Source organism: Aplidium turbinatum, chromosome 3 (assembly GCF_918807975.1).
Source record: "Aplidium turbinatum chromosome 3, kaAplTurb1.1, whole genome shotgun sequence".
In the NCBI taxonomy this organism is placed as follows: Eukaryota; Metazoa; Chordata; class Ascidiacea; order Aplousobranchia; family Polyclinidae; genus Aplidium; species Aplidium turbinatum.
In genome coordinates, this window is record NC_137474.1 from 32,367,378 (window position 1) to 32,387,018 (window position 19,641).

The 19,641-nt window shown below is 37.3% G+C and overlaps 1 protein-coding gene across 1 annotated transcript in view; it reads left to right on the forward strand.

The window, feature by feature from the left end:
- The first annotated feature begins 2,036 nt into the window (after positions 1 to 2,036).
- LOC145767551 (uncharacterized) overlaps positions 2,037 to 19,641 on the forward strand; it is a 36,133-nt gene continuing 18,528 nt past the window's right edge. The window contains exons 1-7 of the mRNA XM_082579394.1: positions 2,037 to 2,126; positions 5,988 to 6,128; positions 6,855 to 6,981; positions 7,281 to 7,396; positions 12,127 to 12,309; positions 18,062 to 18,173; positions 19,371 to 19,446. Of these exons, the coding sequence (XP_082435520.1) occupies positions 2,072 to 2,126; positions 5,988 to 6,128; positions 6,855 to 6,981; positions 7,281 to 7,396; positions 12,127 to 12,309; positions 18,062 to 18,173; positions 19,371 to 19,446 (810 nt within the window). The 5' untranslated portion in view covers positions 2,037 to 2,071. The remainder of the gene's footprint in view (positions 2,127 to 5,987; positions 6,129 to 6,854; positions 6,982 to 7,280; positions 7,397 to 12,126; positions 12,310 to 18,061; positions 18,174 to 19,370; positions 19,447 to 19,641) is intronic.

The window sequence follows — 19,641 nt, forward strand, 5'->3', positions numbered from 1 at the left end:
CCGGCTGGGGTGCTGATGCGAAAACCCTTCGCACAGCTACCTTGGCCCTCGTCCATTCTACCGCTGAGTACTGTGCACCAGTGTGGTGCCGCAGCTCTCACACCCGCCACATTGACACCGCCATCAATGACGCACTACGCACTGTGACTGGATGCCTGCGTACCACTCTAACGGACAGCCTTCCCATCCTTGCAGGCATCCAACCTGCTGAGCTTCGCCGTAAAGGAGCCATGATTTCCCTTGCTCGTCGCGCACTGGACCCCGACCACCTCCTCCACAGTACACTCCAGCGCCTACCTGGAGGACAGCAGCGACTGAAATCAAGACGCCCATTTGTGCACGCCGCACGACAGCTTCTGAACAACGTTGAAGATCTGGGAATAAGTGCGGCACACTGGACGAACTACACATGGAACATGGAGTGGCAAAACAACACCTCCCGACTCCGTGATTTCCTACCCGACGTCGATCCCCACCCACCAGGAATGTCCCTCGCAAGACTTGCGTGGGTCCGGCTTAACCGCCTACGAACCGGCGTCGGTCGCTTTCGTTCAGACATGTGCAGATGAGGCCTGGCTCCCTCACCGGGATGCGAGTGTGGCGCCACAGACCAGACAGTAGATCATGTCGTCCATGACTGCCCAATCCATCAACCACCACATGGAACGCTTGGACTGAAGGCCCTGGATGACGAGACTGTCGAGTGGCTGATGACATCATGCCCAAACATATAGTCCAGAAGAACAGCTCATACGACGAAGAAATCGATTATTGCATCATTTTTCAATACATCACGTTTCACAGGTTAGGAGCTACGATACTGCAGCAATGCACGACCTACCTTTGATAGGACGTTCAGGACGTACATTTAGAGACCCAGGCCCAAGAGGACATTAGGGCGTAGGTGCAAGAGCCAAGGGTGCAGTTGGTGCAACCACACCCAAAATTTTTCAATTAGTTAAAAATTTGGACAAATTTGATAAAAATTTGGGCAAGAACTTTCATCTTCAGCATATTTCAAAAAATTTCATTAAGATTGAACTTGTTTTTCTTTTTTTGCTCAAATAATCGAAATGATATTGTTGTATTGAATTTGATAAAGCTTTTGTAGAGGGTTTGTCTTGTTGAACCATAGGCAAACGCAGCCCATAGCAACATAATCAAATTTAATCCAATTAGTTTTTCCCATCTTGCCTATCATACATAGCCTATCACTTAATGTGATGTTTTCAGCATTTGAAAATATCTGAATGCTTGCAAATTTCATGAAAAATATATCCTAATCGAGATGTACCAATATTGACTTTGAAAGTAATGCTTTCAACACATAACTTACAATATCAAAATGTTCAGGTGAATATGTAGTCTGCAAGTATATTTTATATAATTTTAGAAATAAATCTAGCTTGTTAAGATTTTAGATCAACATGACAACTTGTATTTTGAAGTAGAGCTTTATCATCTTATTGATGTGAAATGTTTTTTCTGTATTGAGTTATATGTATTGTTATGGTGCTTTCGCATTATTTGGGCAATACTGGTAGTGGAAAAATTTGATTTACAGTATATACCAGGCTATTGGGAGCAGTGTAGAATTTTTAGTCAGGTGGTCTATGATTTGTCTCAAAAACATTTTGGGCGCATTTAAATATATTTGGGAAAAAATTATTTTGCGCTCACAAAAAACTAAGTTTCCTCCACATGTATGCATTAGGGTCTCGGATTTACGGGACCGCTAAAAGTATTCAATTTGTCAAAACTGACCTTTGTTAACATTAATTGAGTAACCCTGCGTTAGAGTCTCGGAAACTCGACCGGTTCACAACCGGTTCACTTAACGGAAACTCAAGTCTTCATCACCAGGCGTCAACATGTACATAAAAAACTTAATTCGTGCAGTTTATATTTTTTATCAATCAACATTTAATGTTAATCTGTCTGCTCCATTTAGCCTGATCGAAATTGTAGCATTACGTAAACGAAAAAATGATTTTCACCAGCAAACTTAAACGCGTGACATTCAAGTCACAAGTCAGTTGTCTCGACTAGTCGAAGACAAATCACAGAAAAGATGAATTTTCTGTTTAAAATTTTTACCTTCTATTTGACAATAAACCTTTCACTTGGTAAGTGTGTTTTATGATTGGACTTTTTATGCTTTTACTGTATTTGTAAAATAGTTTGTTGCAAAAAGGTCATAGAACCTTGTAAAACATAGATTACATAGAATGCAAGTGATATGCTTGGATTTGATAAAATGTTTAGGTAAAAATATTGCAAGATAAAATGCATTATTGTATCATCTTACAATTTACTTTTAGTGCTTGTCCCAGTTTTAAGTAAGAAATAAAAAAATTGTTGTTTAAAAAGTCTCACATTTTTATCTCTACTGTAGTTGAGCTACTACTTAGTTTTACAATACTTTTATACTCAAACAAAAAAGAACAAAATGGGACAAAGATTTTGAAACATGAAAAACGTTTTCATTGTTTGACTCGTAGATTAGATCTACATGTTTGTAAAATATACTAAATTGTATCTTATATACAAAATTGGTCTTCATTTCTCTACATAGCCAGTCTATAGGGCTACTGTTTTGTAGTATTTTGGGTGTTTAAAAAGAATTATGTTAAATATTAAAGGTACATTAGATAGTACTGTAATTTAAAACAGAAAAACTTTAGATAACAGTTTGTGAAAAGTTAATAAAATTGTAGTGCCCTATATGAACATTCTATCCATTAAGTTTCTTTTGTACATGATCGCAAAAGCATCTGCAAAATTAACAACCAATAGTGTGAATAAAAATGAGGTTAATTTTTCACGAAAAGTTATGTGAAACATATTTCGCTTTTTCTTTTAGCAATTAGGCTCATCTGCATTTCTTGAAGAATCAGTTAAATTGAAAATATTTGAAATTAATATTTTTAGAATTGATTTGTGTCAGTTGGAATGAATAATTTTCTATATAAAGTTTTGTTAAGATTGTAAATAAAAAAACTAGTTTGAAAAGTCAGTGGAATGAAGTAATTTTTGACAATTAGTTAGAAAACCACTAAACAAGTGTCTCATAATGCCACTATTTTATGACGTATTTCATCATTAGTTTTCACAATTCGTCAATTAATGTGACGCTAAATGCAGCATCTCATTCAAAATTGATTGTCTCTTGTATCTCTTTCCACGCTCAAAATTTCAAGCTTTACATGTATTAATCTTGTTAGTAAAAAAATACTTCACCGCTAACAGTGGTATATTAGCTGCTGTAAATCGTATCAGTTTGCGTCATTTCAGCGAAGAATTTTAAATTAAATTTCAAATTTTGACGATATGCGAAAAAAGTTTATTCACAGATTTTAGTATCATATTTTAATGTATGTTGATGTAGGAAGGATGCAATTCTTTGTTGTTTTTCGAACTCTTCAAGAGTCTTGCTTTTCTTACAACAACCACGGACAGAGGGTATTAATTTACGTATTTACTTGTTATTCTTAAGCTTTCAGCCATTGCTTAACGTGCAAGCATTAACTTTGAATTGGAACGTGTCATGTTTTTCTCATTATCAGCGAAATAATCAAATACAAACAGTGACGTGCGGTAAGGTTCCTAGATGGTGAGGCACTAAGTTTTTCAAGTCACATTTAGAATAATTTTTCTTTAACAACAACAAAAATGGTATCGTAATAATCAAAAAAAAAGTAGCAGCATGCTTTCACATTTATTTAAAAATAAAATCCATGCGCCTATCTTTTTGGACAGAAACATCTGTGACTTTGTTGTAAAAATCCCTTCTTTAGTCCAAACATTATTACTGGATGTTGAAAACAAGAGACAGGGAAAGCAGAAAAAGGGATTTTTAAAGCATAGCCACTTCCTTTTTGAATACCAATCTCTTTGAACGTTGCAAGTTACTTTTTTGTCTATAGTCGTCTGATGCAAACCTTTTAAATCTGGAACAGGTCTTCCTTTATTTATGACTTCAACTTTAGATTGAAAGTTTAGTTTTGAAAAATTTCTCAGCGTAGATACTAAATCTTCTTCAATTTTAGTTAAATTCATAAAAAAAACACTGAAACAGTGTCCGTTACACTGCAAGAAGTCACATAGGCTACATGTACTATGCGGGCGTTCCAGCTTAATGAAGAAAGGTTTCATAGCTGTGACATCACAAACGGTAACATTTGAGGCACGCCTCAAAGCATTGATAAATCATGGACTTCTAAAATCATGGAATCATAGACCATGGCTAAATCCTTCATCATGTTTTCTGGGCGACTTTGCAAAAGAAAAAGGCACGCATAATAGCCTACAATGCATGGAATTTTGTGATCCGAAGAGAGCCACAGCTTGGCGCTGTCTCTATTCGCGTATTTCAACGACTTTGACCACGTGAACGCTTGATATGAATATTACCACAAAAATAGAAAAAATTAAAGCACAGTTCAGGTAGGCTATAGAAACGTTAAATTTGGGAAGAGGGGGCTGGACTACAGCAATTCACACAAATTAAAGCTCCTAATAACGTGCAATTTTACTACTTTTTAGAAAATAATATTTGTTCTGTGATAGCCTAACAATCACTTTGATACAACTTTTGCTTTGCCAGATCAGGGATATCTATAACTACGGGATTGGAAACTCTGTGGAACTGAAGCCACTTTTATACACCAGTATAGGGTCACTATTCCTTATACGCCGCTGTTATAAAGGTTTACATAAATGGAACTCAAAGGGCAGCAAGTAGTGATCAGACAAGGAAAAGTGTAATAATCAATGTACCTGCCATAAAATGTAGGGTCTACCTACACTTGCCTGTTTTGTTTATTTGTTTGTATTCCATTGGTGCAGTCTTGTTGTATTTTGTTTTCTACTTAAAAAAAACTCCACAATGACTAGGGCAATTGGCTTTAGTTCTTGTGATTGATTTCGTGATGGGTTGGTCTGTAAACAAGATGATCATGATACAACAGCACATTTCACTGATTGCTGAACACTTTTGATCCGTTTTGCACTACGCACAGTGCTAAAGAACAACAGTAGGCAATATTTGGATTCGTTGCATTCATTTATTCTTCGATTTATGTTTTTTTTTTCTAGCAAATTAAATATACTTTCATACATCAAGTAAGTTTTAATGAGAGTGTAGCCTACATTTTATATTATTATTGTAAAATCTTTTTTTATATATTTTTTAGCTGACACAAACAGTATTTCATTTTCTTAATATTTCTGAAGTCGTAGTATGTGATGACCCTACTGATGTATAGCACTGAATACTAGAGTTTCCAATCCGTAGTTGTAGATATCCCTGTGCCAGATGTATGCAGGTGAGGCATCGCATTGGAATAACTTTAAGCGACCCCCACCTAGAACTACAATCTGATTGGTTGGTCGGTGGAATCTTATGCAAAGCGAAAATATGCTTCCCAGAAAGTATTTTTTGCCTTCATGCTCTTTAACTCCTCAAGAAAAGTATTTTTGGTTAGCGGGCTGCACATAACAGCGTGGCGGGCCGCATGCGGCCCGCCAGTTGGTGACCCTGTCCTGGGCTAATTGAAATGTAAACATTTAAGATGATACTTTTAATTTGGGCGATTCAAACTCGACAGTTTAAATCCACAAGAAAAACCTGGCAGGATTTAATATGGGGCTGAAATGTTGTGGAAGCCCTCTCTTACCAAACGATTACAATCGCTCGCTTGCTTGTGCTTTTGATTAATTGAAACAATTGCTTGAGGGGTTTGCATTAAATATTAGGTAAGCTATAAAAGAAACAGATCCATTGTATCAAAACAAGCATATTTTACTTCAATAAACTACGGTAGCCTACAGCGTTGATAAACGTTCTGAAGACAAAGCTCACTTTTTTCTGCTGTGTTTTCCAACTGTTTGCACAATTCCGTAAAAGCGATAACTTTATCAGTTGAATTTACAACAAAAATAAGGTTTATTGGAATGTCTAATCAAGTTTAGCAATTGTGTTTTAGTGGCCCAGGAATGCCCAGGTTTACCTAGCGCACCGGACTATAGAAACATGCAGTGTCAAGGCAACAAGGAACCTGGAACAACTTGTGACTTTACTTGCCACCAAGATTACTACATTGCAGGCCAGCCAAGGCTGACATGTCGTAAGAAAACAACAATATTTATCATTCAAACATTTTAACTCCTTCTTGCCTCGTTTTAAAATGATTTGCAGTTTAATGCGAACGCCCGGCATATTTTAAAATGATGCTTGTCAAAAAAGTTTGATGCATGTTGCTATAACTGGAAAATATCAAAGTTGTTGGAGGCAAAAATTTAGAAATTTTTCCTATTTCTGAAGTTGTGTCAGAAATCGAACTTTGCAAAACCGCTTCGGTTTTTTAATCAAATTCGGGAAAATTGATGGGCGCAAAAACAGAAAAGATTTTTTAGTGTTGAACAGAAAAAAAAAATCAATTAGCTTTATTATCTTTTCTTCGAGCACACAATTTTAATAATTGCTTCATTAGCCTATGGTTTTCTTGTTGCTAAACATCCTGCAGAAACAAAACTATTTAGGCTACTGTTTGAGAAAAGAGTTAAAATATTTAGCAAACTTCGCAATAGGCCTACTACTTAAAATGCTGCATTTTTATCAAAAATGTAGCTAGGTAGCCTACTTTTTTCTCTAGCTCAAGCTTTTACGTGCGATAGTATAATAATCTACGGGTGTTTCCTGTTTTTGTCATGAAAGTATATTCTTTACAACCGTGTTTTTGATTTTTTTTTTTATGTTTGCTCCTTAATTTATTGGGAATATAAGTTTAGACCAATTAACTTATTATATTTGTAGGCTGCAGCCAATTATGATTGGTGTTTTTCTTTTGTAGTTGAAGACCTCACATGGGATTATCCCGAACCGGAATGCATCCTTAAAAAGTGTTTTCCTGCACGATTAAGCCTTGGAAACGGCACTGTGACTTGCTCTGATGTAAACAACCTCCAAAGTCACTGCATGTCAGCGACTTGCATTTACCGCTGTGCAGTATTAAAATAGGTTTAGTCATGGACTTCTAGAAGTAGGCTACATGGTTTAGTTTACATCCAAAGTTTAAACGCAGAAGATTACAAAAGCAATATAAATCTAATCCTCAGGGTGGAATTTTACAACGCATGGAGTAGAAAATTTATTTGGTCTTTAAAACGAATTGTCACGTTTCAAGTAGCAATTTGCTTGTTTCCGATTGTCGTTGTTGTCGTAGTGTGTGTGTAGTTGTGGATGGATTAATTAACTGCTTACTTTGCATTGTTTTTAGATTTGAGTGCAGACTAAATTTTGCACTTGTGGGAAATGAATTTACGGTTTGTCGAGATGCTGGAGACAGATTTCCAAGAACCGGTATATGGTCGAATCCGGTTCCAAGGTGCAGAGGTAACCAAACCTCCGGTTAGCCTATATTAACCAACAGATTAATATATTTAATTAGATTACACTATTTCAACATCATGTACGGTAAATTTAGGCTTGATACTTTCAACTAAACACAACGAAAATGTTGCTGTAAGTTTAACTATTGTTGAAGTTGAGTCTTGTCCATATTTTGAAGCTAAAGATTATGTACCATAGGATAATGTCGTTTTTTAGTAACACATGTCACAAACGTCTACGGGTAGTAGGCTAAATGTCTAAAAGCTAATTTGCAATCAAGTCAAACTTGATGCGGTAATTTAAGCGGTCCACTTATTACAGTTATGTTGGTTTACAAATTTACAATAACAACTAAATCAGGGTTGCCCAAGTGCGCGATTCGCAAGAACAATATCTACATCTTAAGTCTGGGCTCATAATTTACTCAAGTTATATCGCTTAATGATCAAGAAAACCTAGTTGCAGACAAATTTCACGGACTTTTTTTGAATTCTTGTAATTGAAGCGGCATGAATTGCGGCATCCAAAACTTATAGCCCAATAGTCAAGATATTTTGTTAGCCTGAAAGACCAACAAGTAAAAGTAACGCAGACAAGCCTACGTACTTGACTTTTGGTTTGTCATTCTGTTACCGGTATGTAAAATCGCACATCATTTGTTCAACAATTGGCGTTGCACTTGCACATACCGGTGAGCTGGTAGGCTACGCCATTTGTATCGTTAAAGTTACAAGTTGGGTTTTCTACGCTTTTTTGCTTCAAAGTCAGATTAATATTAGTGCAGCAGGCTGCAGCTTTTAGATTCCGTAGCCTATTTTCAATCGTTTCAAGGAACCACAGGAGTAAGAAAAGGCATGTTGACGATGAGGGCCCCCGCATGTTTCAAAAACAGTGGACGAATAGCCTACTTTTTAATTTTTGAGCACGCAGAAAAAGCTTTGTGTTTGATGTGGAAGCAGAAAGTGGCGTTCATGGAAGACTATATCCTGAAGCTGCATTACCAAAAACATGGCTTTTAAGATGTGATTTCTGCGTTATTTCTAATTGTTTGAATGATGTAAAATTACAAACAAACAAACACACTAAGCTTTCTGTTGTCTCTAAACTCTAGTCATAACTAATAGTAATAACTCGGGCGATTTTTTGTAACCTAAAAAACTTAAAAAGTTGACTTTAATTTTGAGAAAAAGTAATCAAAAATAACTTCATTCAAGGAAAACAAGGAAGTAAAAGAAATAGGAGTAATTCAACATATAAAGCATCTAAATTAGTTTCAATTTGCACTCACATTATAATACGCTGCTGCTCACGCTACCTCAAAATTTACCGTCTGAAAAGGTTAATGCAATAAGCACATGATTCGCGAAACAAAGAGTAACTAACCAAGCAACAAGCAGTATTGCCAAATAAAGAATAAAAATCCGTAAGCGCTAACAGAATGCATTGCTTGCACTTTTATGCACATGTCCTTCCCTGCTATTTCAAAATAAAAAATAAAAAGAGATAGAAACAAAAAACACTACATGTAGTGTACTCCCGCAATTCCATAGACAAACGTCAATCAAATACTTAGTTGCTGCAAAGAACAAGTGGCTAAATATAGTTAACCCAAGTTGTTTCATCGAAAAACTTACTTAACGTTTACGAATTTTCGGGAATACACGCGATACGAACAAGCATGGGCTTGAGCAAACCTAAAATCCGTACCATAGTTAGGGCTACCATATGTCCTCTTTTAAGAGGATTTGTCCTCTTTTTTGAAGAAAAATAAATTGTCCTCCGAGGACACACAAAAATGCTCAAATGTCCTCTTTTTTACATTTTCAGTTTTCTTGCTCATATTTTCAACAGGATTTCATTGTTATGTGACTTTTTCGCAATTTCTAACCATTTCTGTACCAATGCAACATGTTAATTAATAGATTTTCGAAAAAACATTGGCGTACTTTTTGATCTGTTGTTCTAAACAATCCTAGACGTTTATTGAAACAAACTACATTGCTTTGCGATTGTCGTAAGTAACCAAATGGCGGTCAGCGATGAGTGCGAGCGGAGCTGCAAATCCACTTTCAAGGGAATTTCCTCATTTGAGGAGATCTGATCAACAAATTTATGAAAAAGAAAAATTGTGACAAACTAAAAAAACATTGAGAAATCCAAAAAATGGGTAAATCACAAAGAAATAAAACATTAAAAAACGCAAAAACTTGCAAAAGAGTTTGACATGTTTACATTTTAAGGTTCTCACAATTTTACAATAAATTATTGTTTTACCCAGATCTATTTTATATTGATTTAGCGCTTGTAAACGTTGCTAATTAGACTACTAATTTAATTGTTTAGCATTTGTCAAGTAGGCTAAGGCAAATCGAAAAATAATCCAATGTGCACGATGTATAACATATTTCAAAATAAATCGTGGCATGGATACTTATAACTTTTTTGGGTGCAAATGTAGAATAAATTTTGTCTGTTATGCAGCCACACTGGCACAAGGAAGAAATCAGCGTTTTAGTTGAGTCTGTCCTTAAGCATCTTATTAACAGCTGTACCTGTACAACTTCAATTATATTTAGTGCAAGTAATTTTATGATTTTGTTAAAACTGATCCTTCTTTTCTGAAAATAGTTAAGGTATGGTTAGTGGTTCATGCAAATACTGCCTGATTGTCACATTTTTATTACATTATCACATCACATTTTTATGTATCACACAAATCCATGGGCGCCGATCGCTCTCTAAAATTGGTGGGGACATTTACTAGGAAAGGTAGAAAGGGGTGACGAGCAAAGCGAGCTAGAAAAATCGGGTCTGCTACTATTCGGTGAGTCCGATTCGGTGAGCCCGATTCGGTGAGCCCGATTCGGTGAGTTCCTAACCTCTAACCTCAAACCCTTAACCCTAAAACGGCAATGATAATTAGGCTACGGTACCCGATAATTAAAAAAAAAATTGAAAAAATCCCCCGTTAAGGGATCGGACTCACCGAAACGGGCCATTCCGAGAAAAAAATCGGGGGTCTGTTCTGACAAACAAATACAGTAAGTAGTGTCTAATGCGATGTATATATATTAATTGTCAGTGTCAGTATATGACAGCAGACGTCCAAACACTTGGCAACGAGTCTCCGGCAACTTAAAAACGAAGTCCTTAGAAAGGTAATGGAGGTTGATCGAACTCAAAACTTTGTTGTGCACATGGCAGACCATTGCATGATTTAGCCGTTTCTGTGTCATGGTAGATCGTAACCAAGTTTTGATACGTCGCAAAGTTGAAAATGACCGTTCAGCTGAACACGAGCAGGCTGGTGAGATGAGTAATTTCTCCGCATAATAAGATATTTCTACTACTGTCGGGGTTTCCTCGCATAAAACAATACTAATGTTGTCCCCTTTCAATAGATTTTAAACGTCTGAATATTAAAAATGTGACATTCGGTTAATAATTTCCCTTTTACGTTATAAAAATAATGTAAAAAGATGGTGGGGACCCGCCATCTTTTTACATTATTTTTATAACGTAAAAGGGAAATTATTATAACGTAAGTGTCCAATAGGGATCGGCGCCCATGTACAAATCTAACAAATCGGCTTGCGAAAAACAAATTTGTTGCTGTAACATTTGCTTGAAAAACATTTTTTTGCTGTAACTTTTGCTGCATAGCCTACGTCTATAATTAATTATCCAAAAGGATGTAAAAAATTCTTCATACGTGACATTCTAGCCTACTTGTATCTTACTCGCTGGCGAAACGTGTCCTCTTTTTAGGCGATGAAAATATGGTAGGCCTACCATAGTAGAAGATATATTAAAAGTTTTGGCATTACATAGAATGCAAATTCATCTCTCCAGTAGCAATAAAAGATAAATAAATAGAGGAATTAGACAAAAAAGGATAACTTATATGCAAAATAAAGTAACCTATCTAATGAAAAGTAACCTAAAAGCACAAAAGGTGACTTTTGGTAACTTTATAACTTCTTAAATATTGACCCCACAACCATGAAATTTTGGTTCTACATTTCTTTTGTTAATTGGTAGCCTACAACCAAAAAAAGTAACTTTAGTGACAAAAAATCGCCCTAGTAATAATGTATTAGGCTAGCCTACTAAATACAATCTTAAAGCTTTGGGCGAATTTCAAGGACAAGAATTAGTGAACAATTTAACGCGACCAGCCAAGACTCGCAAAAAGCTAAATGCAGCCCATGGCTCAGGGATATCAAAACATGGTTACATGGTTATGGATACAAAACTTTGGGCACCACTGAACTAAATGGTGAAAACGCTTGTTCAAATCTAGGAACTCCGTAGGTTAGACGTTCATCGAGAACAGGCGGTAATGTCTTGCGTGATGGTGCTATTATCTTTTGGTGATAGAAAGTAGCTAACGAGCCTGAATCAGCTTTATTCTGCGTTTGGTGCGATGTCTGTTATTTAGCCTGAGTTTTTCTAAATTACAAATACAATACAACTAGGCCTGAGGTATATAACAGCAAAAAGTTTCAATTAAAATTACTTGAAAATGTGTAATCAAGCAAATATAATTACAATTGTAATTGATCTCTCTCCAATTAAGCAAGTACTGTCATTTAATAATTTCTGACCGGAGCAATTTCTTTCGTTTCATTTTCATCCGTCTTTTATAATGTAACATTTCGATTCACCAAGCTTATCCATAAGGCTTAGCTGTCGCTGTTTCAAATGGTGTTTGATTACATATTTTTTTACAGCTTTGATCTGTCCAAGACAAGGACCAATTGCTCAAGGCGGCTTCAAGTGTACGGATAGACGGAAACTAAGCTCCGTTTGTACTTGGCAATGCGAGGGAGACTTTGATATTTTTCCGGCAGGATTTGAACAAAACACTTGCCTTGAGAACGGTCAATGGGACAAACCATGGCCCTGTTGCAACTGTAAGTTAGTTTACATTATATCGAAAGCCAGAGCCATAACTATAACTTATTAAATATTTTTTCTTTGATAATGAAAAATCTTTGCCATCCAATGGCATAATTTATCATAACAATATTTTTTCAATGTTTCTGATAGGTTATCTATTTTCAACAGATGATAAAACATTTGATGTAGCCAGGGTCTCCGAGAGAAATCAGGATTGTTTGGGAAACATTACGAAAAATGGGCCTTAAAAAAACAATTTCCAGCAAAAATACAAGCAACGAATTTGTATCATGCGTTGCATCATATCTCTTAAGCTGTACTTGGCCTACTTTCCTCAGCGTGAAATTAAATTTCTTTGAAGTTTAGATTTTAACATCGTATCGCTGTGAAAAAAAACTTCTTTCAATATGGAAATCAACCAAAATCAGTCGACTACACTTGCAGCAAAATTGTCATTGTTGCTTACTATTTTGTCTCAAAAAACTTGCAGTTGGGTCGAATGCTTTGCACATCTCAAATGCGGTACCTTTGAGGCTTCAACTATTGCTTAAAAATATCGTCACGTGCGTGTAGGCTACTGCCCCACATCCGCCACTGATGTTGCAGTGGCGTAGCTAGGGAATGTGCCGCCCGGGGCGGATTCAGATTTTGCCGCCCTTTCAAGAAAGAGCATTTGAAAATGAAATGCGTTTTTTCATCAGATTATAATCAAAATCAAAAATCGTAGTCTGAACGTGCCGCCCCTAGACGTGCCGCCCGGGGCGGTCCTCCCCACCGCCTCCCCCCTAGCTACGCCACTGTGATGTTGATAGATGGGCAATATTTGACCAGGTGATCTACTCCCTGAATGCTGGATTCGCAATGTGAGCATCTAGGGCTTCTGAATGTGCCCCATTCCCAGTGTGTACGTTGACGGCGTCAACTTTTTGATGACGTTGAGGCTAGCGCCGTCAGTTTATTTTTTAGTTGACGGAAGTGATAGCGCCGTCAACTGTTTTGCCGATTTTAAGCGTCAAGCGCTATGCATCATTTTTTGTTTTCATGGAAAATCTCGCTTCACAATCAGAGTTTCACGATGTATTCTGGCCAGCGCGATTCATCCGAATTACCGGCTTTCTCGTTGGTTGGAATGGTTACCTGGAATACAAGCGAAAAAAGTTCGCCAAATGGTGATCACTCATATCGTGAGCAGCATCGAGAACGAGGGATCAGAGAGATAAAGAGGAAAATCAATGAATGTCATCGCGGGGGTTGAAGATACTTTATTTCAAGAGTTCAATGCCCTTGAAAACAGCGATGTTGGTGCAGTGGACCTCGTTAAAAGATTTGTATACGCTAAACCATCACAGCACGCTCGGAACAGTGATAGGCTCCCTTTCCGAGTAAACGTTTTCAAGGCTTGTTTTTGAAATACAACACATCAATACTATTCAGCGCTGCTGTGGAACGCATGTTTTCGCTTGGAAAGGACATTAGCCTATGCGTGCCAAACGCAGCAGATTGTCGGACAAACGTTTTGAAATGCTTGTGTTTTTACAAGTAAATAACTAATAAGCTAAGCAGCTAATTACAATACAGTTTAAAAACATAATACCTGCTCTTTATTTATAGCTATTGTTAGCGTAAACTTGGTTGAAATACTTCCGTTTTGTGAGACCCTGGCTAAAATAGCGCTAGAAATTAGCGCTGACGCTGACGCCGTCAATTTCTTTAAGAGTTAACGCAGTACTTTACGCCGTAAAGTTTTTAGGCAATTCGCGCTGACGCTAACGCCGTCAATTTATTTCATTAACGCGTACAACACTGCCCATTCCCCCAAATATGCAGTGTTCTGGCAGTGTCGGTGTGTTTGCTGATGATCCTGTTAGCTGTTACCTATTCTTGTCTGTTTGTTGTGGGGAATTCTGGAAGAGCCGCTGCTTGGTCTGTGATACCGTCTACTCTTGACAAGTCGGCGTGCCAGGCCAGTATTGGTTCTAATCATGGTGCGAATTGAAATTGTTGCAGCTGGTAATTTTAGTATAGATGAAGAAAAAAATTGTGAGCGCACAATAGGCTACAGGTAATGAAAACAGTTCAACAAAACATTCAATCCACTTCAAACCTTCAGCAACATAAAGTTACGGATCCAGTGGTGCCGAAGTAGGGGGGGGGGGATATATCCGCCCCAATATTTTGGCAGCATCCCCCCCAATAATTCAGAAAAAATTGCTATGAAGCTGTACTTCGATTTAGTTGTTTGCAAGCATCTGGAATTGCTGGTGTTTTTCTTTTATGGATAGTTGATCACAGTTCTAAATTGTCTTGGATTTGACGCTAGACAATGAAGGACCTTCATTGAAGGTATTAAGGAGTTGGACCAGGCCACTGCACTGCAGTAATGAAGAAACTGCAGAAACATATTTGGGACTTGTGCTGATTTTGAAGCCTTTGGCACTTATAGAGTAATTTAGTATCACGTTGCAAGGAGAAAAGCTTGACATTGACTGTTGTGAAGAGCTGTTTCAGTCTCTGAAAATCACTCGAGAGAAATATCGTGATTTGGAGTTTGAGAACAATTACAAAAATGCAGTTTCACTTCTGGAAAAATTTGCTGCTAATTTTATCACGTCTTTGTAAGCACCACGGCAAAGAAGAGTCCCTGAAAGATTGGGTGGAGGCTCGATGCTAGCTACTGCAGACACTCAACTGCATTATAAAATACTTTACAATCAGTTCATGGACTGAGTTATCTCTGAACTGACCGAACGGTTTGAAAGTAGCCTGAATTCCGATTCGGCAAAGTATAAAGAACTTTCAAGAATTTTCAAGACCGGCTTAGTTCCTGAAATGGTCAAAAATTATGCAGAGCTGAATAGCAATCGATGAGTTATCAAATTGATTCATTCAACAAGGTAACAGGAGCAATATCTCTGTACGATGCTAAAAGAGCTTACCAGGCATTGTCCGAGTTGAAAAAAACTCTCTATTCACAAATACTCCAGCTGATTAAGATCCTCTTAATTTTCCCGGTAAGCTCTGCTGCTTGTGAGAGGTCGTTTTCCAATCTTCGTACATTGAAAACCTGGCTGAGAAATACTTTGGGACAGGAAAGGTTGAATGCTAGCATTGTTTTCAACATTCACCAAAATATTCTTAATGACATCAGCATAAATGACAGTACTAATGAGTTTTCAATACGCACTACCGTAAGACGCAATATGTTCGGTTGTAACAAGTTCTTGTGATGTGTTTAAAAGTTAGTAGTTTTATCATAAATTTGCAGATGTTCTTCTGTAGCTTCGATTGTTTTCAGTCTCCTGACTAGTGACTTTTTCCTATAGTGCACTAACTGTAGTGATTCAAGTAAAGGAGAGAGCAAGAAGAAAAGTATAACTTCTTTCTGTTTTTTTGGGGAAAAACTAAATATTCATATGTTCGAATCCCGCTGGAGGTACCAATTTTTCTTTGCTTGTTTCTTAATCTTGCAGCAGTCATTCACAAGAGCACTGGTAGCGCTTTTATCTCCATGATTTCTTGTCTGTATATTATGTTGTTAGCAGCTAATTTACCGAGGTCCGGTGATTATTTAATAAACTTAATACCAGTACTACCAGTGGCGTAGCAGCCACGTGGCGGTTCTGGCTCTGCGCCAGGGGCGGCAGGCTGCAAGGGGGCGGCAAAGGCTGCACAGTGCACACAGCACGAGAAATGAAGTAGGCTAATGCAAAAATAAATAAAAAGTAAAACAAGAAAATGATTTATAAAGAAAAAGCTAGCACACCTTTCTGCAAATCTGCTGCAAAGCGAAAGTCACAATGGATTCACCAACGCTTTTAAAAGCACTAATGACGACGAGGTGGACTTTTTGGAGTTAGCTGTGGAAATTAACAGATTTAAGAGGCTGGTGCGAAGCAGTGAAACCACGTTTGATTGTAATGCAACAGCGTTTGATGTTTTACAGTGGTTAGCTAAATCACACCTACTTGATTCGACACCATATTTATGCTTGTGTCTGAAACTTTATCTTACCATTGGTGTTTCAATTGCGAGCTGTGTGAGAGGAGTTTCTCAAAGGTCAAAATTTATTTATTTATTTGGATTTTGTTTCAGACACAAGTAGAATTGGTCCATAGGATACAAACACACAAAGAAAACGAAATACAACACCACACAGAAATCGAGTAGCAGCTATCGGTACTACACAAATATTAAGCACAAGTTTCAGGCTGGAGAGCACGATCACGATGCTGGAAGAAAGCAGATTGATAATAACACTCGGAATTCATCAAATGCTGAATCCACGTATTCGATGTGTTAAAGCAGCGATCAGTAAACTTATATATACTTTTACGAAGGAGAGCATGAAACGTCGTAATTTTGTTAGTTACCATCACAGAGCTTATACTTATACGTCTCGGAAGATGAAATGTAATTCTATAGCTGTTATTATACGCTACACGTAGACGATTGATACTGTAAGAAAAATATTTACACCACAGCTGAGATCCATACATTGGCATACAGTAGGATCGAAATAATACGCTTTTGACAGTGGTAGAACACCTGGAGAATCTTGCTCTCAGCATATTGCCAGAGCAGTAAAGTGACCTGAGCTGTCTTTTCATGTCTTCATCATCAGACAGCATGGCATCAATTGCAAGGCGAAAATAACAGCACAACATTCAGTATGATAAAGAAATTTTTAGATCCAACTAGGAAAAGAGCTTACTGGATTACCAGCTTCGACTTCAATATCAACAAGACATCTAAATCCGCAACAAAATAAAAGAAAAAGTTGTTGAAGATCAGGCGCCAAAATCAAAGAGGGCTAGATGATATCTTTGCGAAAGACACAAACAGCAAAAATGCAGACAATTCTGTACCACTTGCAAACTCAACGTTTGCCAAGAACATTTGACAATCATTTGCAATGAATGCGATAACATATAAACTCAAAATATTTCTTGTGAACTAATATGTAGATGTAGGCCTAACTTGCGTTTTTTGGCCAAACCTCTCAATAGTTTGACCATTGCTCAAGAATAGACCAATTCCGTAGCCTATCAGTTTGGTTTGTGCATGGGCTACCGCATGACTTGTTTGTTAAATTTCGAGTATTTTTGGTTTTTCCACAGTGTTTATAAGTTGTGATTTTTGTATAGTCTGTTACGTCCTTTCCTATTGAACTTTAATTTCATCATCGGAGCTAAACTGTTTTGTCCAAAACAAGTAGGCTACTTTGCAATTTGGGGTCCAATGGACCCCAACGGGAAAACTTGCATATTTTTTTTTGGTAGACGGAGGGAACAACCGAAACTGTTCAGTGATACAGAAATCAGAAGGTTTAAATAGCATTAGCCTACATTTTACGTATTGAAGCAGTTGAACATCGCCAACCTTAATGTGACAACGATTTGTTCTTTAGGAGAAACAAATGAAGTAGCATCTAAAGTAGGCTACAATGATGGGAAAATATTTTAAACTACGCCTTTCACTCAAAAATTTGTTCACTTTTTAGTTCGAACATTTTTATTTTAATAGAATAAATGGGCCCTCTCAAAAGTAAAAAAACGAAAACTACTTGTTTTTTCTTTACAATATTATGCTAGGGGGGAAAGCTTCCCGACTTTTCCCTCTCTCGGAGCCCCTGGATGTAGTTACAGTACATCAAGTTTTATTAGCTTAAACAATTTTAGAATATCTTTATGCTAACAAGTTAAAATAAAAGTATGATTTTTTTGATTGACATTACCAAGGTGTTGTCCAGTATGTCCACCTTTTTAGTGGCTTGTCCTCCATTTGCTGTAATGGACTTACTTGTAATATTGGATTCGTCTTCTTCTGTAGGAGCAGACGATTGGGCATTGATGCTCAGATTTGTTTACTTCTTGTTCTCGTGAGTACAAATTATCATGATTCAGTTACATTTAAAGCTGTTTTGTGTGGTGATCAATTGCATATTAAATTTATCCAAGGTCATTTTTCACACTGTCTCATAAAGATAGAACCAGGGCGCCGGAACTGTTTCTGACTGGGGGGGGGGGGGAAGGATTATGAAAAAAGTGCACTTTTGTTGCTGAAAGGCCAATTTTTTTAAAAGTTTTAAGATAAGATATAGCAATAGACCTAATGCTCATCCATCAGCTCATCATCGAGTTGTATCATTATTTGTATCATCGAGTAGCCTAATGATACAAGTGTCCGGTGTACAAAGAACAATGGCACGGGAGGGCACCATGCTATGTTAAGATGATGTAGGCTAATTACCTACTGTGATACAGAATTTTGTGTCGTGAATATTATTTTGAGGCAGAAATGAAAGATTATAATTAGGCTAAAAGCTAGGAGCTGAAATTGTTATATCGTATTGCAAAATGTGCAGTAGCTTGCATACCTTTGAAGGGCACCATTGCCCCCCTCTGCTCCTCATCCACAGAAAAATTGAGGCGCTTCCGGCGCACCTGGATAGAACCATAAAAACTTGCTCCTTAAATTTTTTTTATATTATCCAAAAGCGTTTTCTAGCGATTGATGTCAAAGCGTTAGTAATGTTGATAGGAGGTTCGAGGGGGAAATATTAATACAGGATGTGAAAAAATTTTAGGGGGTCCGGAACTTTGCCAGAGGTGCAAAAAAGTTGAAAAAAATTTGCATCATTTATATAACTTAGTTAATTTGACCTCTACGCCCCTGAAAGGCACCCCTTCGTGTTAAATGAGTTTCAACTGGTAAATCCCTTGAGAGTTTACAATGCTTGCGCAGTCGCACCATAGCCTGTTGCTAGTTGAGCTAGCAGTGGTTGGTTTTGAACTGCTGGCTAAAAACCAGATTATTGAGATATAGTTCTAGTAAGACTTAGTTCAATTCCAGACCGAGTCATAGCATATCAAAAAATTTAAAGATAACGTAGCCTATAGGCTAAGCTGCCTTGAGTTGGTTCGCCAGTCGTCTGTTCTATGGTTGGAAAGATTCTTCTCACTGTAAACGAAACCGAGCAGATCAGAAATAGATCGTATTTTAAGACGCCTAGTTGAAAGTAGGCTACAGTATATATTTACAAGTTTACCTTGTAACACCCGTGTTTGTTTTATAGGAACTTTGCTTTGCAACCTGGCGCAGCCCAGTTCGCGGTGTTTCGGTACAACCGCTTCGTGGACGCTCGAACTCAGGTGAGAAATAGCCCATGTGTTTTCACCAGATTACTTGGCAATGCTTACAAAGTCATTAAAAACATTGCAAGTAGGCTATTATTATTAAATATTTAGTCTTAGTTTTTTTTCATCTTCCGTTACACATACTGTAAACCTGTGGCGTAAACTAGCATCGAGAAACGGTAAGTAAGAGTAGGCCTACCCACAGTTACG